We start from the raw sequence: 24,709 nt of genomic DNA, 5'->3' as shown, positions 1-24,709 counted from the left end.
TAATTTGATATCCACAGAGAAAGTTCAAATTTTAACCCCAGTCACTTTGGTAAACAGAAGGAACAAGGCACTTTATCATTGGAGACCGCATGAAAAATGTCCATGGGTTGCACAACAACATGTGCAAGGCTAATTACGTTGAGTATAAAGACTTCGGGTGGTGGGGGATGGTAAGAAGCTTGTCTCCTCCCTGTTTCTGGAAGGGTACCAAGCTCATAACGTAGTACAGTTAGTAATTCTCTGACCTTTAAAAGGCGCTTTATGAGCAAATTAGGTCAATTAGTACAGAATAACTTACATTTTGAGTGTCTCAACCACTTTATAACTAGAGGGAAATATAGCTTCCTTGCATCAAATATATGTTAAGGGGCAATAGTCACAAAGGATTTACTCAAGTGAAGCTCATACCACAAAGTACAAAAAAAGCAAGAGTAAAGTACAAACCACTTTGAAATGGATAACATGAGACTTTACCGTGAACCTGTCCTGTTCAGTGTTACCTGTTTATGGTCGTTAAGCTGAACTTGTACAGAACCTTCCACTCTTTGAGGGGAATGGAGTACAGGCAGTGTGGACTGAAAGTTCTTGGAAGAGTACTGAATCAAGTACCCTTTTGTGAGTGGTTAAATGGCACATTATTTCCTTTTTTACTTTTTAGTCAGATATGAATTTCCTTAAGTTTTTTTTCTTTAATGAGTGAGGTACTGTGCTAGATGATTTATATGGCTTATTAATTCAGCTTTAACACCAAGTTACCAATATATATCTTGCCTGTATTTTACAGAAAGGAAACAAGCTTACAAACATTTTAGAAGAGACTTCGAAGTCACAAAACTTGTAAGTTATAGAACAAAGATACACACAGATTTTGTTATTCAATCACTTTTTTCATGAGTATATGCTGCCCTCTACTCTACCACTCTGTCTTCCTTTATTTCACTTCTGTCTTTCCACTTATTTCCACCGCATAGCCTAACAGTGGTGAACAGTGGTAGCAATGGGAAGATTTTAAAGACAAAAGGACTAATCTAGCACACATTAAATTTTACATTAAATTTTAACACTTGATGATTTTTTCCCCTAGCACACATGGTCTGGTTCTGGAATCCAAGAAAATGTTGGCTCCTGCAGGATCATGCTTTATCTTTTTCTTTCTAATCTCCCGATATTCTCAATGACCACATTTTCCAAATCCCAAATAAAGGCATCTATCTTAAGACATTGTGCTTATTTAAGAGAACATGAGGACAGCATATTTGTAGTAAAAACATAAAAAGTACTCCTGGTGTCTAGGAGAGTGAGATTTAGAATAGACCTAGCTCAACATGAACTTGGTGATTAATTAACTGGAGACTGATCACACAAGAAGAGTAATTAGCAAAGCTAGAGTAAGTCCTTATCAGAGGAACTAACTCAACAAGGTGGTTTTTCTGACAGATCTTTTTGCCAGTATTTTAGTGTTCGCTTCCCAAACCTCATGGTTTGATAATCTGCAATTACTTGTTTAGATATATGGTTGTGGATTCTAACAGACCAGCTGTTAATTATGAGTTTTAATCTCAGGGTGGAAGATTCCTATGAGATTAAAACTTGTTTAATTTTTTCTAACAATTAGCCACCTAACTAAAGAGCAATTGATTATAATTGGGGACTGAAGAAGGTAATAAATGCGTTACTGAGACAAGTCGCTTTACAGAGCCATTTATCTAATGCTTAAATTCTGCAGGTTGTAAATTATACATTAGAAGCTGAAAGCAAAATAGCTATAATCCATTTAAGTGCATCCAATCTCAGATGATTTACAGGAGGAAATCCATGGAAACAACAGGCCTGATGTGTTCTTTCATTGCTATTTCTTAATGAGCAAAGGTAGTTAAACAGTAAGGAAAAGCCCATGTAATTATCCTGATGTGCTGGTCCATGGGTCAGGGGTGGATTTGATTAAATTCATGGAGGGCTGAGCCATAAATGGTGGGAAAATGCCCTTTCTTTTCTAGTCAGTCCTGTAGACAGCTAATCAATGTGTGCAACTCACTTTCAGATAGTTTCATGAGACCATATTAATAGCCCATAATATTCATATCTGTTGTTTTCTAATCAGCGCAGGGCAAGAGGCCAAGTATAACAGGAATTAGAAGGGGAACAGAATGAGGCTGACCCTTCTTCCTCCTTAGGGAATGCAGCTCCAAATAAAAAACGTTCAACTGCAAAAACAACTAGACGATTAGTTTGTAGGTTTGTTTGCATGTATAAAAAGCTACACCTATATTTTGGCTTGAATATGGATTTGACAAGCTTTGTGAATGCACTTATCTGTTCACTAAGGGCAATATTTTTGTATAGCAAAGATAAAATTCAATTGCAGACTCCTGGTGGTAATGCTACAGATGATGTCCAGGAAGCCTTTGCCACTATACCTGAGTTTTGACAGCAAAATCTGAATCTGTGCGTATTTCATTTTTCAATGTGATACCCTTTATGTATACAAAACACACCTTCTGGCTCAGCATCAGGCTATATGGAACAAAACGGCTTTTGGCACACTTTTGCCCTGAGCAACCATTGCTTTAATATCCCTTTGCCTTTCTCGCTCATAAACAACAGAATATCTTTGACTAGAATGGTGGGGTTGGGTTATGAAATGGAGCTTGTTTTCTCTGCAGAGTTAACTGGATCACTTTGGGATCAAACCTGTGATATGGCAGCAGCAAACTGAATTATTCAAACCAAACTATTTCCATTCATTTTCTACTTGACAGTCTTCTACTTAAATTTATGATTTCACCAGGCTGATATTATGCCTATCTCTGTATTTCATTCAACCAAGCTGTTGTTGCTCAATAAATCATTACTGATATTGAAAGAAAACTTCAATTTAAGAAATTAGAGCTGTTTTGGAAACATGTTTATTTACATTTTTAAAATAATTACAAAGTGTTTCCTAGATAGATCATTTTCATGTCATGTGATAGAAATACCATATTTTTCTACATTTTTGCTTCCTTCCAGTTCTCTACTTTTAAACAGTACAACACTATACTAAATAATAATATTCTTCCTTAGAAATATTTTCATAAAAGCACTTTAGAAAATGGTTGAGATATTTTAAAAAATGTATAAAACTCATAAATGCTCAAATGGGAAGTTGAACAAGGGAGGTGGATGGTGAAGGGAAAAGAAAAACTGAGAAAAGAAAGAAAGAATGGAAATGAAGCTTTTGTAAATAAGGAGAAGAAGAGTTAAACGGAGAACAGGCGATTGAAAAAAAGAATCAAATTATATGATGTACAGGTACAAATTTCCTATGGTGAATGTGATCATTACATATACCTAAAATGTATAAAAATCAATAAAATAATTAAATTAATAAATAAAATAATAACTTGGTGCTGCTGTGTTACTAGTCCCAGTAAAGAGCCCATTCTGGTCACCTTGGTGGAGCAAGATAATTGGTCTTTCCCCTTTCTTGGAGATGAAATAATTGAATTTTCTTCTGACTTACCCTGAGTGGATTTTCATTAAGATAAGGGGGTTCACCTTCCACCATTTCGATTGCCATAATTCCCAGAGACCAGATATCAACTTTCGGACCATAAGCTTTTCGAGTCACCACCTCAGGTGCCATCCAGTAGGGGGTGCCCACCATAGTGCTTCGTTTACTTTGCTCTGGAGTGATCTGGGCACAGAACCCAAAATCAGCTATAGAGAAGAAAAACCAGTTAAAATAAGTCAAATTATTTTATTTGACAACCGGTTACTTGTCAATATAGCTGAACCTTCCTTTGTTAGAGACTAAACTTATAAAAATGCTTAACTCACATCCTTTTGTTATCTGATATCTCAGCTGGTCTTGACTTTAAAGGAGTCTGAACTAACTGATGGATGATGTTGCCATTTTTACTAGATTTCATTATAGTGCTCTCCCTATTATTATTTACTGAAACTTGGTACTTTCAGTTTTCAATTTAGGGATTTTTCAAACATTTATTCTAGAAGCTACTAAATATACTGAAATACTAAATCCAAAAAAATCTAGTCACAGTCTACAAGAACATAATATTAAACAAATTCTTTAATTCAATTGGGCTCTAACCACTTTCAAATAAGTCACTTTCTATAGCCACTGTCTTCTTGAGATACAATAGTTAAAGAGCAAAAATTCCCTGATATTTTATCAAATACCATCTGGATCAAAATACATACTCAGTTTAACAGAGCCATCCATCCCGAGAAGAATATTGTCACTCTTTATGTCTCTATGGATCACTTGGTTTGAGTGCAAGAAATCCAGAGCTTGGAGGCACTATTGAATCAGAAAAACAATTCTAATTATATCAGAATGTAAAAAAAAACTAAGTTTTATTTCTAGACAAATTTTGGGCACGGGTACAATTTGATGTCAACGAAATAGATCACTTAAAGTGCTTAACATCACTTTAAAATCAAATTTCCATTTACAGCAGTGATGCTACTTTGTATTATGCATTTGATGGTTATTGCGACAAACTGGGGCATGGAGAATGAGGATGTGATAAGAGTACTAATCATTACTCTAGCCAAACTAATCAATTAATTATATGTTAGCATAGTTATTTGGTGGATATGCATCATGTTTGGTCTTATAAAGATGCACTGATCCTCTCTGTATAGAGAATGATTTGACTTAGTAGGTTTGGAGTGAACTCAGGAATTCAAACTTAAAATAAGTACCTTAAACTATTTCTGACAGGAAGCCTTAAGATCAACTACTAGACTATGAAGTAACTATACGTACTTGTTTGGAAATGCTTTGGATTGTAATAGTACAAGATGGCAACCACAGGCTCAGGGTACAATTTCCCCCTGAATGATCATAAGTTTGATTTAGTAGAAGTCAAAAGATCCATAGAAAAGCAACTAAAATAAATAGGACCTAATAAAGATAGCACAAGTAAATGCTATTAGGTTAAGACTTAAATTTTTATTTCAGTACAGAATCATGCTATTGTTACTTTAATCTTATAAACATTCTGAATAAGCAGACATTAAAAAAACTGCCAATATTGGTGCCCTTGTCAGCTACAAATGCTACATCTTCTTACCTCTCTGCAGACAGCTGCTATCTGTCCTTCATCCATACAGGTCTCTGTGACCACATCCGTCAAAGAGCCACCAGCCAAGTATTCCATGACTACCCACAATTCATCACCCACTAAGTAGCTATAAGAAGAGAAGAAAAAGATTTCGACTTGTCACTAAGGAAGCAGAGAGTCTTAACTTTCCCAGGTTTCAGTTCTGATACAAGTCAATAGTGACTGAGCCCATGCTCATTATTTTGAGAAGTTATGCCTCAAGTGGCCAAAGATGGGGGACAAAAGTCACCAGAGCCCTACAATATAGGCAAAGAGCATGAAGTTATTCAAATCACCTGGGGCCAATCTGAAGACACTTTAGCAGAATGGTCAGGTCTGTTTGGCCTCTCACTCAGCAAGAGAGAGGCATTACAGGACACTAAATGACTCAATGACTCCATCTTATTCTAAGACTCACATCGCTATATAGCAAGACTTTCTACACAGTGGTATTCAGATATCAGTGCCCACAAAATTCATCTGGAAGGTCGTTAAATATGAAAATTCATGGGCTCCATTTCATGAGTTATGAGTAATAGCCTAGAAATTGGCATTTTTCACAAGTGCAAATGCAATTTTTTACAAAATTATATGTGTAGAGTAACTACCACAATACTATGGGGGGCCTCTATGGGCCACTTTATGAAACCCTGATGAAGACTCTAAAATCTGACCCTTCTTTTTCCTTTGTCTACCTATCCCAAAACATAGACAACGGCTTAAGATCATGGAGGTGGAAGGCCTAGTCTTGTTTTTGTATCCAAGAGAACACAGCATAGTGGTGTTAAACAAACATTAAAACTGAATGAGACAGATGTTAGCTACAAGTAAAATGTTAGCACTGCTTTTAAATGGCTTATAACACACTGTTAATACAAATGATGAAAGAGAGATTAATTATCTGGTTTTGGAAAAGGTTTAAGATTAAAGTCTTAGTTCTCCAGTCCTCACGTCAGTTAATCATAAAGCCCCATTAATGCGGGGCCAATGTAGTCAGCCTTCATCACTTAGCCTCCCAGAGATCGGATGGGCTTCAAACAAATACTTGCTGAAATGTTTATAAAACCACCACTTTCTCCTGTACACAAGAGTCTATCTCTTGCCAACATGGAACCATACTCTTCATAAAGAAATTTTACCAATTATTTATATTTAGAAGCAAATCCCTAGAACATTCCTTCAAGTGTTTTGATGGGTGGGCAAAGATAAGTGGGGGCAAGTTAGCAAAATGTCTCACATTCTACTACTTGATAGCATTTAAGATATGTTTGTAGAACTGTTGCTAAATGAATAATTCTGCAATAGAATAGTTTGCAAGAAAATGTTATCTTAAAAGAAAACAGGTACATAATGAGAGAAAACACTTACCTATCTAAATAATTAACAATATTGGGGTTCTTATTTTCCCTCATGACCAGAATTTCATTAATTATTAATTCCTTTTTGGGTTGCTGTTGAAGGTTCATCTGCTTTATGGCCACCTGAATCCAACAATTAAAATATAAGAGTGAATTACATTTGTTACAGCAAACACAAGTATCAATATTCTGGGGACACAGGGTAAAAAATATAAATTTTTACTCAGCTCTTTCTCGGTATCACAAATTCATGCCCTTTCTCTTGGTCAATCATGAACAGACTACCCACTTCACATGTTTTACATATCAATGAAGCAAATTCCCAGTTCTCCCAAGTGCTATCTACTTTTTTCAGGCACAGATTTTATTAGAGAGGGAGCCTGATAAACATGAATAAATGGATAACAATCAGGATTGAATGTTAGCATTTACCTCTTGTCCTGTTGCAATATCTAGTGCTGTGTAAACAGTACCTGATGCCCTGTGAAAATGAAAATTATCAAATGAATATGCAAAGTATTACCAACATATTTCATTTGACATAATATATAATCATTTTTTTTGTCTTTTTCCTTTTCATCGGTACCGGGGATCGAACTCAAGACTGCCTGCTTGCAAGGCAGGTGCTTATGCCGCTGAGCTAAACCTCCAGCCCCCTATAATCATTTTTTTTTTTTATTTAAGAGGAAAAAGAGAAAAACACAAAACAAACCAAAGCGGTGTAAGGGTACACGTAATACAGAACTACAAAAAAACAAAACAAACAAACAAAAAAAAAACAACAAAACAAACAAACAAAAAAAAACATAACAGTAAGAAATCACCTGTTAGTATATTACATATTATCATCTTGAAAATAGTTCCTCAAATCACAGTATCAAAGAATACAAGGTGGACATTCAAACAGGGAGTCCGCAAACAGCTGTGTTCAATGATACAAAAACATTGATACAGTCAGCTATTTAACACCCCTAAACACACTTGCTGTTATATCCGTTAGAGCTCTTTTTCTTTTTTTTTTTCCCCTCTCTTTTTTACAACAAAATTCACGCACTTTGGATTTCATTACTCCTTAGTGCTTATTACTTTTTTTTGGGGGGGGGGGAGAATACAGTCAAATATGGCAAAACAAAGCTGTCAGTCAATACCAAGGATAGGCATAGCACATGATGTAGAACAGAGTACAAGTTTATCAACAATGGTTATCAATGTTGACAGAAGAAAATCAGCATGTTAAGATTAAAGGATGAAATAAAACAAGGGAAACGTTTAACACTATTGTGGTAAGAACACTTAACATGACATATTAAACATATTTTAAATATGTTAATATATTTTAAACATTAACATTTTTAAAATACACAGTGCTTGAACAACCTCTTTACATAGTAATCACACCTGAAACAATCACACTGTGTCCTTTGAGGTGGACTAGAAACTCCAGTCAGACTTTCTGGTACCAGTTCCTGGACCATGCTCTATGCAATAATGAATTGAGTAAACTGGCTTTGTTCCTCTTAGGAAACTATTGCGGTATTCCAAATATTTCTTGGATTCTGCAACAATCAACATCCTAAGCTTCAGATTAAACTGAAATATAACTCAGGGGAAAAATACATCATTTTTTGCTTGGGCAACTGTAAAGTAACTTTTGTATTGGGATAGAGAGGGTCTTTCAATATATTTTAATTTTTGAAACTATCTTCTAACAAATCGGTCACTCTCAGCGCTGCTCAGTACTGTAACTATACAAAGAAACAACAATGTGGCTTTACTATTGAGTAATTGTTTTTCTTTTGGCTGACTTTTTTTTAACAACTTTTGTAAGACAGCACTCTAGCCAAATATCCTCCTAAAAGCTATTATTCCTTCAGTTTTGGAGTACTTATGCTTTCTCTCCAACCTCAGTTACAGCACTCCTTTGCTTTGCACATAGAAATTATATAGTAAAGCTGAATTCGTATACTTTTGTGTGAATTGTACCTGCATTCCAAATCACATCCTACCTCTTCCTTAAATAAAAAGGAAAAAAAAAAAAACAAGTTAGTCAGTTTCACTTGTGGTAAATAAAGGAATTCAGATAGAATTTGCAATGTTCCATCACCGTGATCTAAACTTTTTGGTAATTGTTTCTTTTTTCTCTTTAATCTCTATTTTGCTTTCTGAGTCCAAGAATTCTTTTCTTACATCAGGTATTTCTTTGTAATTCTTTTTCCTGGATGAACCAAAAACATTCCTCATAGCCTGGGAAGTTTATACTACCCTCTCCCAGAAAATAAAATGGGTAGTACAGTTTATGGACAATTTGACTGTTACCAAAGATCTGAGTTCTGGTATGTGGTCTATTGTCAACAAGCTACGTGACTTAGGTTAGTCATTCCTGCACACTGAGTTTCAGTCATCTCACATGGAGATAGTGATAACAGTAAATAAGCATTGAGCAAGTTGTGTCAGAGATTGTGATAAGAACTTCATATAATTTAATTTTGTAAACATTACTACATTTATATATAAAGCAGGTCTCTTATTCTCATGTTATAGATGAGGAACATGAGGTTCAAAGAGGATAATAATCTGCCCAAGGTAATGAACAACCATATTGCCTTTGGTATTCTGCCTAGGTTTAAAATACTTACTGGAACTAGCATAAAACATTTACTGGGACGCAATTAATAGGTGCCATTCAAACCAGCATTCAGTAAGTCTAGAAATTTCTTAGGCTGGTGATTTATATCAAATAAACCACTGTTTCAAATTTGTATTTTTTGGGATGGGGATTTAGCTTAGTGGCATAAGCGCCTGCCTTGCAAGTGTGTGGTCATGAGTTCAATCCCTGGTACCAATAAAAAAAATTGTATTTTCAGATTATGGGTTTAAAGCATAGAGTTGATGCCCAATAAATATTTTTTGAATGAACACATCGATAAAAATATTTCCAAGCAAATGCATAATTTTAATAAGATCTTCCTTTTCTGTGAAGGAAACATTTCTTTTACTTAGATAACCAGGAAACATTGAGAATAAACTACCAGACATTCCTGGCTTCAGGACACAGTACCTGATTTATCTTTCTGACCTTGGAATTGTTCTGAGTTTAAAGGGAATAGATCATCTTAATCTGTACATACATTAGCAGCAATAAGCCCTGAGCAACTACTTAAACCTAATTGCAAAATAAGATTTTAAAGCACCTTTCTTGATTTATTCCTATATATTGAGGCCATGTACACAACTTTAGATGCAAGAGTGAAGTGACAGTATCTGCAAAATGAGATGATAGTAGTATCAATCTCATAGGACTGCAACAAATCAAATGGCATAATCTATGTGACCATTCAGTCCAGGACCCAGATCAGGCTGAGATTTAGTATGTCAATTGCTGTTTCTTCAGCTTTCAATGCTTCCTCTGTTCTTATTGCTTTCCTTAATAGTCTCACAGTAGGGGATGAACCCTTGCTTGGCTCCTCCCAATCTCTCAGCCTAATGACACTTGCTAGCTAGCATCTGTCATTTCCCAAAGGACAGAGGTTAAGGGTGATCTATTGGAACACTTTGTAGAGGTTCCACATTCTGTTTTTCTTATAGGGAAGCGGCTTTGACTTTTAAGCTTGGAACACTATTATCAAATAAAACCATATGTTGGAACTCTCAATACATAAAATAAATAAAATGCGCCAGTCAGTCAAAGTTCCATAGTGAGGCCCAAAATGCTAGCTCAGATGGATTTCCTCTTATTCATTACCCATGTCCCTCCAATTCCAAAATCCATTTCCCCTGTCCCAAGGGCTACAATAGTTATTGACTTGAAATGCAAGGGGGATTGCTGTTTATCATCTCTGAAACTCAACCTTTCAAATCTTGGATTTTTTTTTGGCCTTTCTTTGGTACTTTATTGTCTTAAAATTGCCAGATTTGCAATCCTGAAATTCCGGTATCTTGAGGTTTTGACAGTCTGTAATGTAGAATTGCCACAAATTCTTAATTCACAGAGGTTTAAAGTGCCTGAAACTCTAGGTCATTGGTTATAAAATAAAAGTGAAGTTTTTTCATCATTTCCACTTTTTGCGTCTAGGCAATTATATGGTGGAACACACGTTTTCCCTTTTCCTTTACCCTTGTTTCCTATCTTAAAATGGTGATGTACTTCCCATTCTACCTACCACAGGAGAATCTGGGCATGCTGTAAATTGGCTAGAAATCACTGCTCTGATAAGTTATCGGTTTGCTCAAGCTTCCAGTCTTTGCAAAATACTCAACTAAAGTGCACAATGCTCTTATCTTTAGCATTCTCTGTACCATAATTCTATTGTATTCTTACATTTCACAAATTTGAGACTCAGCTGATAAAAATGAGTCTCTCCTTGACAAGATTTCAATCTCCTTCAAAACTCATTCATTAGAACAATGTTAATAAAATCTCTAGTTCAAATGCTACAACTTCCTAGTTGTGTGATCCTAGGTAAAGAATTTAATGTCTCTATGACTCAGAATAAAAGGGGATTGAATCTATACAGTGCTTAAAATGTATATTCTCTTTTCCTAAAATAAGTGCCAGTAAATATTGACAGTGATGCTAATTATTATTTGGTTGGTTGTTTCCTAATATAATTAATTTCCCAATTGTGGCCTGTAGTTTTCAAGATACAACAATAGAAATTAAACATTTACCTAAGACAACTCAAAGCTAACTCAAACATCACATATTATTTTCTTTTAGCTTAACTCATGATTTTCTAAGTATCATATGCTGATCAAAAACTTTACACAGCAAGTTTATGTATTTTTGCTTAATATATTATAAGAAATAAACTATTTATATATATGGTATAACTTTCAAAATTATTTATAACCTAAAGTGCACAGATAAAAGTAACTGAAACAGTCTTTAGTGGTGATATCGACAAATCCTTATCTTGTAATAAATGAAATATTACTATATTTCAATATAGTAAAAATAATATTCAAGCTAACTCTATGTCACACTGATTTCCCATAAATGACATTTACAACTTCCTAGGATACACTGAACTGTCTCAATGCATGTATTTATCAAATAGTACTTTGATTTACTTTAACAAAAATCCAGGATCTTTTATCATTTTAGGACATAGAGGAACCTCAAGTCAAACTGACAAAGATGAGCAGTGAAAGTCTTAATTTTCTTTAATATTGGGAGTAGTGTGCTAAAATGGTCAACTTTGTCATTTTGATTTTTATTCTGAATACTTAATTACAATGATGTTCATTCTCTTTCCTTTCTGGTTATACTAAGATTACTTTAGGAAGATTACTTGTTTATGATGAAGATTTTATTTTCTTCAAATGTTAGTCCCTGAATGATGCAAAGAAATTACACATTATTTGGAGTGAAAGGAAAATAGATGATATCACCCTGTTTAATTTTCTTATTACAGATGAGAAAAATGAAGTCCCCAAAGCTGAAAGTATATGCCCACTAAGACACAGCTCATAAGTAACAAACTCTCTTAACTGAATTAGAGAATTGTTAGTTAACTTATACAATGGTCAAAGAATATTAAACCAACATATTTTTCAACCATTGGGCCTCATCATCAATTACAGTGCAATGAGCAGTACTGCTGGGTTCTTGGCATTACATTAGATCCTTTATCAACTCTCCTTGACATAGCCAAGCACACAATACTCAAGGGAAACACTGGCAACTCGCCCAAAAAGAACTACAAAGCAACAAACAATTCACTACTTTTTCCCTGTTCCTCTCAAGACAAGCCAATTTAATTATCAGCACTTTTCATCAGATTTTGATGTTTTCCACTAAGAGCTAATGTCAAATGATGATCCTGAGAAATTGCCAAAGCACCAGTGTGGTAGGACTGATAAATCAGTTTGATTTCAGCAAGGAAATGGATTAGAAGAAGGCATCAAGGAATTGAATATGGGGGAAATTTCTCAGATGGGATGAGAGAGTGGGCAAGAGTAGTAGAGGGTTCAGTGAGGCCCATGGTAAATCTAATGGGAATAAAAGTGATGAAGGCTAAAGATAGGCAATGCTCCCATTTAAGGTTTTACAAGTATAAATATGGTGCTAGCAAGGTTACAGTCAAAATCTCATCTCCATTCAGCTTACTCCTTTGTTTTTTCCATGTATAGCTGTCCATTAACGTTGCTTCCAGAAAGAACTATATCATTTACTGAGATCCTTTTCTGCCAGCTCTTTGTAAAAGGATTATCTCATTTAATGCCACCCTGTACAACCCTATTATTCTCATTTTACAAATGAATAAACTGAAACAGGGAAATAGTAAGTGGCTTGCCTATGGTTATAGTTTGCAACTCAGCTTAAAAATGCATTTGTTTGATTCCATAGCTTATGTTCTTAATTCTCATTTTATGTTTTTAAAGATCAGCATTTTTCATTAATGCTAAGTGCAAGTATGGTACTTCGCCTGTACACATTTGTATCTGTTATGCTAAGCTGCCTCCTCAAAATATTTATCTTGCTTCTAACTTTCTGAATATTTAGACCACACGCTCATTTTAAGCCATTTAGTTTATTCCAGGACATAATATGTTTGAACTTTTTGACATAACCATACAAGGTAGTCCTCCTGTTTTCTGACTCAATTAAGATTTGTCATGTGGCTGACAGTGGAATGAACTTAGGGTTAGTTTACAGGGCTAAATTTGCCTTCTGCTAATACTTAAGAAAATTATTGTTTGTATGACATTATCTATAAATTATCTCACTATGTTAATGCATCTGATATAGAATATATATATATATATATATATATATATATATATATATGTTTGATAACACAACATACTACTTGTTCAGTTGAGGCTTAAATCCTGTAGGCCTCAGGAATGGCAAAGAATGCTACTAGCACTGCATGCAACAACTTTTTCAAAAATACAGTTTTAGGGTGTTTTATTTTGTGTAATTTAGATTGCAAAAGTTATCTCTAAGGTAACCTAAATAAATTATGTAAAAATCATATTACTTTGCTACTTTTTAAGTATACAGGATGCTGTGGGGCCAGGTGGCATAATCTTTAATTAGTAGGATTAGAATTTTAAATACGGAATTTTGTGTTCATTATCTAGGACATGACATTTCCCAGAGTATTAATGACCATCTACTTTTAAATAGAGCTGTAATACATTATGGCCATAAGGCCTGAGGGCTCAGTGGGTTACAATCCAGTGATAATGAGGCCACAGTTGTAGAACTTAATCCCTGGAAAAGCAGAGAGCTCTCGACTATGAACTCCAACATGAAGTCTAAGTAGCTGCTTAACAGTCTGAACCACAGGTTTCAAGAGAGCCTGGATAAGAAAGGAGGGCAGATGACTTAGTACAAGCTCATTACCATGGCTAGGGGGAAAAAAGCCAACTCTGCTAATGGTAGCTATGGTAGTTGACTGAGTGGCAAAATCTTTCTTTACAAAGAATACCACGTAACAGTGCCTTTAAGGGCATTAAGGAGAACAAAAGCCATCTTCTATTGCACCATAAATATTGTTTTTCACAAATGCTAATGTATTTTCATTCTCCTCCGTCACAAAGTTATTACAGAACTTAGACTACATGTATTTAGTGCTTTACACCAGTGTTCTACCCTGTGTGGCCCAAAACATATCCAATGAGGATGCAAGTACTTTTTGAGTGGTGAGCCTACCCAAATACTAACTTCTATAAGCACACAAGATACCACTTCTGCTCTTGCCCATGGTTTTATCCACAACAATAACCAAATAAAACCCAATTCAGATAGTTTATTCTTAGCACATATCCCTGATTTCCATGATGTATACATTGCTTTGGTAGGTTCTCTCAACTAAGCTGTTAATCATCAAATTCTTTAAGAAACAAGACTAAAAACCATTCACCAATACAGGAGCTTCATGTTAGCATAATATGAAGGGAGCTCCTCACTGAGTAGCAGAGATAAATCTGGAAAATATCTGATATGATATAATTGTTTTCAAGTCTTCAGAATTTTAGCTGAGAACTTGCTTACATAAGAGATAGTAATAATGTTTGTTGGCATTTACCAATAAATTCAGCTACTGTCACTCCATCATATTATGATTGACCAAGATCCAGATGTTGTACAAAATTTCTTTGGCCAGATGTATATCTTTGTATCAAAAAATGCTCCCATTATCACTTTCTTTCAAATGTAGTTGCACAGCTAAACTAATCTGTATAGAACAAAAGACATGATATTTTGGCATTATATAGATATTACATAGCTATATCAAGTTGGCCAATGAAGTTTTGCTATATACTTTCTTCTTAGACTTCCATTCTTACACATCTTTCCCTTTAAATTCATCATGGAATGGTTTATTATGGTACTATAATCTCAAACAATAACTCATACATTGTTGATGGTATGTTAAATGGAAAATTATGGATGGCCAATATGGAAATTAAAAATTAAATTTTCACCCAACAATTCTACATTTAGCAACTTATCACAGTGATAAACCTGCACAGATACAAATTGTTTATTCATCAGGATCTTCACTGAAGTATTATTATACAGGCAAAGCATCAGAAACAAACTAAATGTCCACCAATAGGGGCCTGGTTAAATATGTTTTAGTTCATCCAAACAATAACACACTGTGTAAATGCTAATGGTTACTGATATAGAACCATCGTCAAACCACAGAGAAGAAGCTACATATTACCACTTGGGTTAAAACTGTACCCACACTGTACACCTATAATCTCAGCTACTTGGTAGGCCATGGCCGGAAGATTACATATTTGAACTTAGATTGAACAATGTAATGAGACCCCACTAGAAAATAAAATTTTCAAAAAAGCACTGGGGAAATTCAGTGACACAGCATTTCCACTGGTGCAAAGCCCTGGATTCAATCCATAGTAACCCCAAAAGCAAGAAGAAATATATATGAAAGAGACAGAAAGAAAGGAGATGAGGATTTTTTCTCCCAGGAAAAGGACTGCCTTATATCTAATCCTTATAAAATCTGTCATGTATCTGTTATACTTTTCTATATTCATTTAATTTTATTGATAAAGTACAATTTAGGACAGACATATTAATTTGAAATAGTCTCAAAAACTACTTGTTTTGAGTACCAGTCAGAAGTGAAGAGAAAGGATCATAATAAATTATTTTTGAGGGTATGATCTAGTTTCATATGTCATAACTAAGACTTTAAAAGATTTCTTTCAAAAATAATAACATGGGCCACCACTAGCCAAAGATAGACAATCTTATCATTAAAAAATAATAAATGCAAATTAATTTTAAAAAGTTGAAAATATGAAAACCATGAGTTGATAAGAATATTTTAAATAAAAAAGAATGTCTTCTTTCCTCACTGAAATAAATCAATCAAAGCCCTCTTTACTGGATATTTTAGTAGTAACTCAGATGTTACTCACAGTGAAAGATGGTAATTAAAAAATAAAGAATTTGGTCTTCAGTTTGATACCCAACTCTACCAAAAATAAAAAACAAATGAAGACTGTATTTTGATTTTCTAGTATGATCTATATTGTAGTGTAACTGCAGGAAAAAAAATTGATGAAGTATGATTCTTTTCAACAAAAGTATTCTAGCTATTAAGTATGGAAGGAATGACAGATTTATAAAATCAGTATTTTCCAGTCCCTGATAGGATACTTATTTTAGTAATAGTCATCAACAGATGAAACTATTGGATGGAAAGCTGATGAAGAACTTTACATGGGATAATACAATGAATATTCTGATTGATTTACTCATCTATAAAATATGACATTATCAGAAAATATGCATTTTGATGTGATATAAAACAAAACACCACCTATGACGAAATCTTGACAAAATTTAAACTTGAACTGAAGCCTCTGGGGCTAACTTCCATTTACAAGAAATACAGCGAATGGACAAGCAAGTTTAATGACATCAAACAAAACCAGCAGTGAAATCAAGAAAGGGTATATTTTGCCAGATAATGACCAGTTATTCAACAAGTCAGTGGTCACACAGAGGAAGGGAGACTGCTTTACAGACACAAGAGACATAACCGAATGCAATGTTGGATGTTTTTGAATGTTGATTTGAATAGATCAATTATAAAAATAACATTCCGAAACAATTAGAAAATTCTGATTATAGACTAGAAGTTAGATGATATCATGTAAATGTTAATTTTTGCAGGTTGTTCCAATGACATTTGACTGTATTAAAAGTGGCACTTTGATTTTGTTAAAATCATTTATAGATAAATGTTGAATCTGGGTGATAGAAATATGAGGGTTTCTCTACTATTTTCCCTACTTTTGTGTAAATTTGAAAATTTGCAATAGAGGGGCTGGGGGTTTAGCTCAGCGGCATAAGCGCCTACCTTGAAAGCAGGCAGTCATGAGTTCGATCCCCGGTACCGATAAAAAGGAAAAAGACAAAAAAAAAAAAAAAAAAAAAAAAAACCCAAAAAAAAGAAAAGAAAGAAAGAAAATTTGCAATAGAAATTTTAAGAAGTGGTATTGTAATTATGCTATGAATATGTATATCTGTATATATCTACAGGACATGCTCAGAAAATAATTATTTTAGTGTTATGTGACTGAGCAAATGTGACAGTAATAAAGTATCTGGTATAGAGTCATATGTGAACTCAAATTCTCAGTGATCTTAGATGAAAGTCGGGTGATATATTTGGATAACCACCCGTACAATAACAAAGGGCTGCAGTGATCCACCCGTACAATAACAAAGGGCTGCAGTGATTACAAAAACAATGATGTTATGAAGTTCTAGGAAGATTCTAAAACTATTGATTGTGAAATGTGAGAATAGAAAAATCCAATATATTGTTTTATATAATGTGGTCTTACATATTTAAATGAGAGTAAATCAACAAGTTAAACATTATAGATAGATCTCCAACCATTTATTCATAAATCAGTTTATGTATTCAGGTGAGTCAAAAATTTAAAAACTGTCTCATGTGTCTCTTCATTTTTAAGCATATATGGGGGCTGTGCTTGCATTCATGCACAAAGAACATACATGACAATATTCCATAGGAAACTAACAGTTAATTTCTGAAAGCTTCTGTGCAAGATAACTTGAAGGCTGAAGGACAAGTGTTGGAATGACATGCATTTTACTGTCTATTGTTCTTTATCTTCTGAATGATATATCATATCTAAATGTTACCTTTTCAAAATAATTAAACAAAAACAGAGTAGTGTGTATCTTTCAGTGTTTCATAATATACTACTATGCTATCTTTCTAGCCTTATTTCCAGTTGACTGTTCTGCCAAACCAGACTTTTGACTGTCTATAGAAACGGTGCCATTGATGCCATTCTTCACATATTCTCAATGTGCAATCAGCAAATACTGAGTATTAAGTAGGGTTTGGTGGCTGATTCTAGTAATGCCAGCACTCTGAGAAGCTAAGGCAAGCTAGAGTCCTGCCTAGGCAACTCAGAGCCTGTCACACACTCACACACACACACACACACACACACACACACACATGAGGGTGGGTGGAGTGTGCATACAGCTCATTGTGAAGACTCTGAGTTCAATCTCCAGCACTGCATAAAACAAAGGAAGGAAGGGAGGGAAGGAGGAGGGAGGGAGGGAGGGAGGGAGGGAGAGAGAGAGAGAGAGAGAGAGAGAGAGAGAGAGAGAGAGAGAGAAATGTATCTTATTTTATCCCAAACACTGTTGCAGACCCTAGGGAAGTGGTGGTGAACCTATGGCACACATGCTGTTTCAATCATTGAAAGCTCTAAAAGGTTCACTGCTGTGCTAGGGATACCAAAGTGAGTGAAATCTATTGTCTAAAGTAAATATTCATTTGATTTCCTTCAAAAGAAACTTGCCATAATCTTGCTTTGTTAAATTTCTCTACATTCTCATGTTAGTACACAAAGGTACCCTCCTCTAAGAATGTTTTATCTTTCCCCCTACATGGCTGTAAATCATTTGTTCCCTTTGCAATCCCCTTAGCTCTTTCTAATTGCATTACAATATTGTGCTTTGCATAATAATAGTTTGTGGGTTTGTCTTGCTCAGCCAAAAATAAGTAGCACTGACTATTCAACTATATACCATGTATCAAGAACTTTAAATGCCTTCTCTTATTTACACTATCAAAACCTTAGAGGAAATGTGTCCTGCTTTACTATAAATAAGAAAACTGATGTTTAAAGAAATTAAGTAATTTGTCCACAGCTAACTGGTTTTAGAATCTTGGCTTTTTTTCTTCAAAGTTTGCAAAATATCTCATTTTATTTATCTTTGGTTTTCAGAGTTTAAAGCAATTTTACATGTGTAGACAATCTGAGATTTAAGGAGTAAATACTTGATGGCGCAGGTATAATCTGTATAGTTTAAGAAAGAAGGAAAAAAATTAATCAAATGAGGGCAGCAAAAGCGGGATTCATGGGGCAAATGACAGTGAAGATGAGTTGTGGATAAAAAATGGAGGAATGGCATGTGCATGGCTGTGAATCACGTTAATTCTTAATACAGTCTCTGTCTTCTCGCATGGACACAGAGGTCACTGTAGACTACAAGTTACCGTTGCTTACTATTCTGCATCACACAGTGAGTGCTATGGTTGAGATTTTTAAAAAGTGCCCCAAAAGTCTTATGCATTCAGAGGTGAAGGTTTTGGAAGGAGATTGGATCATGGGGGTGCTAAACACATCAGCGGATTAGTACACTGATGAGTTAATAGCTGAATGTGCTGTTAGGAGGTGGGGCCTGGTTGCAAGACGTGAGTCACTGAAAACATCACTTGCAAAGGTGTTTTCTTGTCTCTGGCAACTCCCTGCTCTCTCTGCTTCCTAGCTGCCAGGGGGTGAGCAGCTTCCCTCAACCAGGTATTCTGCCGTGCTGTTTCTGCCTTGAAGTCAGCAGACCATGCATACACTGAACCCTCTGAATTTGTGAGCCAAAATCAATTTCTTCTCCTTTAAGTTGTGGGTGTTGAGGATTTTGCTTGAGAAATAGGAAAGCAATTAATCCAGAAAAGCAAGCCCTCAACAAAAGTTCACTGAATTGAAAAAGATGGGTGTTAACCAGGATCTAAGCCATTTCTTCTAAATTCTTCCTCACAAATGTGTTCCAGTTATATTGTTGAAAAGAAAATATATTATAAACCTGAAAGATCAAAGCATTTTGTTTTTCAGTGCATTCTCATTTAATAAAAGCCATTAAAATGAATTCAAATGTATTAATGAGAAATCTTGGGGACTGCTGCCACCATGAGTAAATTCAGCTCACTGTTACATAATCACTGCATATTTAGGAATTATTACAGGCTTGATGTTGACTGAATATAAATATTTGATTTGGTTGTCTCACTCTACCCTGTTTATAAAACTTAACTTTTGTTTTATATAAAACTTTTGCTACTTTTGTTTAATCATAAAACTTTATTGTTTTACATAAGTATCCTACAGAGTGAAGATTATTTAGTTTCCCCCACATATATTTTTGGCAAATTTATGTTGTCAAGTTCCTTCTCTTTTCCTTCCTTTCTTCCATTTCAACTTTGTGTGCATCTGCTCTAATTATCTGATGTAGAGGCTAAGTACAGAATAATTCACAGCAAATCTAGTGAAACAATGTCCTTTTTAGACTTCAACTTACTACTGTAGCCTCAAATGACTAGACATGAAATTCTGAACTTGATTTATGAGTGACAGAGCCCAATTTGCTGGCCTCAGGCTGCATGCTAGGATGGCAGAAACCTATACTGGAAAAATGTAGTTTTCCAAGTAGATGACAGTGATTAATTAATGAAGAGATTTTTCTTAAATTCTGCTCCAGGAGTCAGCTGTTGTGCTCCCTGAAGCTGAAAACGGACTATTGGAGACGATGATTCCTAGTACCAAATCATTACTGACATGATTTTAAAGTTACTGCAAAAATAGGTAAAGCAAAAGAAAACACACACACAAAAAAATCCAAACTTAATAAAAAGAAAATACAAGCTCTATATATTGAGATTTGAAACTAGTTTGTCTAACATAGGTCTATAATTCATACAAAACTGTATAAGAGCCATTTAAGTAAAAAAAAAAAAGTTAAGGTACAAATGGCCATTATCTAAAGAGAAAAATCTTTGCTCATTCACTTCAAGGCTTAATAGGGAAGCATCTGTAAAGAACAAATATGAAATTAGTAAATTAAATGGCAAAATCACAGTAAATGGAGTTAAATTATTACATTATATTTCAAAAGCTTTTTTACATTTATTTATTTATTCATTTTTTTCCAAGACAGGGTCCTGCTATGTAGTCTAGGCTGATCTTAAACTCACTATGTATTCAAACTGGGCTTGGACTCATGGCCGTCTGCTTGCCTGAGCCTCTTGAGTGCTGGGAATGCAGGCATGTGCCACCACACTTGCCTCAAAAGTTATTTTTCAAATGTACATTGATTTTACATTATGACCTTTGGGGCTGGCTACATATAGTGAAAATGGGTAGTAGACGAAACCATCATGCATGAAAAAGACAGATATGCAGTATACACAACCAACCAATGGATAAAGAATGAGATATAATGACAAAGTCCAAGTCATTATAAGAGACACAAAGAGATTTTTGAGGAAACAAGAGAAACATAGAAACAGAACAAGCAAGTCAGATATACACATATACACAAAATTATACAGGACACAAGAAAAGGGAAAGCTAGAAAGACAAACATTTTCATTAGTTCAACAAATATTTATTGATGCAAAAACATTCCCAAGGGGGTGGCAAATGAGAAACTCTGTAGTAAGACTTTGAGTCTGACCAAAGTAAACCTGGCTGTTGACTGTAACTGTTTAAAATTCTTTTAAGAGCCTACTAAGTACAAAGTAACATGCTAGATAGTGAAAGAGACAAAAGGGATGAATAAAATAGGCTCTCCTTATTTTCTAAGAGCTTACAAAAATGTTTGTTGGGTCTATGAGTGAAATGAGAGTTTTACCATTATTTAAAATGATGAGCTTGCTAGAAATTTAAAGTAGATATTTCTGCAGAGACAAGAAGGATTTCTGCATTCATTTTTCATTTTAGATTATAAAGACTTTATAAAGGTACTCAAAAATAAGGAACTTGGCTTTTTAACTTTAAAATTCAGAGGTATAAATAACAGCCAGAAGGAGAAATCTCCTTGGTGTGTGAAGTTGCTTGGTGGTCTACTGTTTATTCTTGAAAGAATTAGTCTTGCTTCATTACCTGGGAGCTACTTGAAACCACCTCTTACTTTTTTTTTCTTTTTAAATTCAATGCTATTTGTGGCTTAGTTGGGTCTTAGTGGGAGTGAATGATCAAAACAAAATTACAATATCTCTTATTCCAAACTCCCCAAAATAACTTTAAAAACGGCTTTTAAAATAAATGAGTAAATAGTTTTCATTTAAACCTATGATTATAGCAGTGCTATCTATTAGAAATGTGAGACATGAATAAAAGCAAAAACTGGGCATATTTGATTTCATCAAACTAAAAAGCTTCTTCATAGCAAAAGAAATCAACAGAATGAACAGAAAACACATAGGATGACAGAAAATATCTTGAAATCATATATCTGATAAAGGATTAATATACAGAATTATAAGTACTCAATTCTATGAAAAAATGAACTATTAATTAGTGGAAAATAGAGCTAGCTATATAGTCATAAAAGTAAACATACAAATGACCAACAGGTATGAGAAAAAATGCTCAATATCTGTACTCAATAGAGAAATGAAAATCATAGCTAAAATGAGACAGCACCTCACTCTAGTAAAAATGGCTATTAGCAAAAGGCCAAAAGGTAACAACTGCTGGTGAATATATGGAGTAAAGGGAACTTATAATGCTTTGGTGATTATGTACATTAGTATAGCCCTTATAGAGCACAATATGGAAGGTATTAAAAAAGTTATAAATAGAACTAGTGTATGGTCCGTGACTCCCACTACTGGGTTAATATCCAAAGAAAATGAAACCAGTATGTCTCTCTTAAGGAAGAGACATCTCTATTCCAATGTTTATTGCAGCACTATTCACACTAGCCAAGAAATGCAATCAATGAAAGGATCAACTAATGACTAGATTAAAAAATATAGACATTGGAATATTATTCCAGACATAAAAACTATGAAATGTTGTTATTGTGATAACAGAGATGAAACTGTAAAATATTATGTTAAGTGAAAAAAGCCAGACACAGAAACACAAAACTATATGGATTTACTCATAAGTGTAACGTGAAAATTGATCTCATATTAGTTGAGAGCAAAATAGTAGTTACCAAGAGGCTAGGAAAAGTAGAAGGGAAGGAAAGTTGGTGAAAAATCGGTCAACTGGTATGTACTAAGTTATAGTTACATATGAGAGGTAAGTTCTGCTGCTCTATTGCATAGCATGATGATTATAGTTAATGATAATATAATGTATATTTTTAAAAACTCTAAGAAAGGATTTTGAATGTTTTCTACACAAAAAAGTAATACATAATTGTTTCGGAATATAGAAATATGCTAATTTTACATTATCAATGTTTACACATGCTGAAATATTACCTAGTCACCTATAAAATGTACAATTATTATGTGTCAATTGAAAAGGTAAAAATACTTTTAAAAAACAACATAGCTTGTATTATTTTTAAATTTCCTAGAGCTATATTTTAAAAGCTATTTAAAATGAAATTAAGTTTAACTCAACATATGCAAATACCAATCATCTCAACATGTAGCCAACATACAATTTATCAATGAAATATTTTATAATCTTTTTATATGAACTTTGCAAAATTAGTTTTGCATTCTATACTTATGATTCATCTCAATTTGAACTCACATTTCAAATGGTCAACAATTAGTATAGTCAACCTATTGAACAACAAACATCTGGAGGGCTGTTTCTAAGCAGGGTATATGTCTCTCCCTTATGGTTAGCTCTGAGAACCAACTCAATTACAATAAAATAAAATCTGGCCTTTGTTTTCTGAGCCCCCTTAATACATATTTTCTTTTTCTACCCGTCTTGTATTTATCCTTTGAGTATGAATAAAATGAGATGAACTTTGTGTATGGACTTGGAAAAATACAGCTCTTTGAACACAAATTTTCCCTGTTTCAGAGTTGTTGTCTTCCTGGTTAATCTCAACGGGAGGCCTGAGAGACGTGCCTAACTGGAGTTGACTTGTGAAACTGATGACTCCCTTATCTTTAGTGCTAGTGAATGACCAAACATTGTGACTCTTTGTCGAGCTGATGATCACGATGATCTGGGAAACTTTTGCCATGTTCCAATTGCTGGAGTCCACGTCAGATTTCTGAATCAAACATTTGGCAGAGAGGCCTGGAAATCTTTATCTTTAACAAGTACGCTATGTGAAAAAGATGTTCCACATCTCATTTAGGGATTATTGATCTGGTACTTCTTTACTCAGACATCTGCCTACCTTTGGATCATTCAATAAGGACCTCTATCACCCTCAGTCTGTCACTTTCCAATATAATAGAGAACTTAAATGTTAACTGCATTGTGTATATGGATGATTGTGCGAGTGGTGGGGGCGGGATAAAGGAAGTTTTTCATGAAAGACAGATGTTTCTGTAATTCCATTCCTTCCCTGGGTAAACCACTTTGAAACTGTTAACTACATGGGGAATAAAATGTCCTTGCAAAATTTACTTTCATTTCAGTGATACTTAAGATTCCAGCAGGATATGTTCCTAGGTTAATTATCAGTTACCGTGCCAACTAGAAAGGTCAAAATTGAGAATGTAACACACAAATATAATCCAGAAAATAAATTAGCAGGAATACACACTGTTAATGAACTTTAATATGCTGCTGGTGCTCATTTTTCTGACTCATTGGTTGACTATATATTAATAACAATTACTTACCCTTGACCAATTTTTTCAAATCGTGTGTACTTTTTCTTTGGGTCACCAACACTTACAATGCTTCCTGGGGGGAAAAGATTAAAATAGATTGATTGATTTCCCTTTAATAATAAAGATGAGAAAGTCAGTAACAAAAGCATTAGACAAATCCTCCTACGATTTCTACAAATTACATGGAAAATGTTACTTTTTATTTTAAAAGGTAAAGTGTAATATATTAAAGTATTAATAATAATGCATGCTGCTTTTCTTCCAAATTGATGATGCTTGGGAAACAAAAAAGGCCTGGCTTTAATCAACATTTATGAGATGTTCTTATAAAATAATTTTATAGTTTAGCATTTAAAATCATCTAAAA

At 34.3% G+C, this 24,709-nt stretch overlaps 1 protein-coding gene across 11 annotated transcripts in view; it reads right to left on the bottom strand.

Moving 5' to 3' along the window:
- Positions 1-24,709, bottom strand: part of Pak3 (p21 (RAC1) activated kinase 3) — a 327,193-nt gene that overhangs the window by 21,907 nt on the left and 280,577 nt on the right. For all 11 annotated transcript variants that reach the window (XM_063246284.1, XM_063246283.1, XM_063246288.1 and 8 more), the window contains 6 exons: positions 24,352-24,415; positions 6,902-6,950; positions 6,480-6,592; positions 5,082-5,199; positions 4,204-4,303; positions 3,503-3,699 (listed from right to left, as the gene is read on the bottom strand). In XM_063246284.1, coding sequence (XP_063102354.1) covers positions 3,503-3,699; positions 4,204-4,303; positions 5,082-5,199; positions 6,480-6,592; positions 6,902-6,950; positions 24,352-24,415 — 641 coding nt within the window. The remainder of the gene's footprint in view (positions 1-3,502; positions 3,700-4,203; positions 4,304-5,081; positions 5,200-6,479; positions 6,593-6,901; positions 6,951-24,351; positions 24,416-24,709) is intronic.

This window comes from Cavia porcellus, unplaced genomic scaffold (genome assembly GCF_034190915.1).
Source record: "Cavia porcellus strain 051 isolate PalLab524CR breed Dunkin Hartley unplaced genomic scaffold, mCavPor4.1 scaffold_3, whole genome shotgun sequence".
Classification (NCBI taxonomy): domain Eukaryota; kingdom Metazoa; phylum Chordata; class Mammalia; order Rodentia; family Caviidae; genus Cavia; species Cavia porcellus.
The sequence above is the reverse complement of the archived record's forward strand: the minus strand, read 5'-3'. Positions and strand labels throughout refer to the sequence as shown.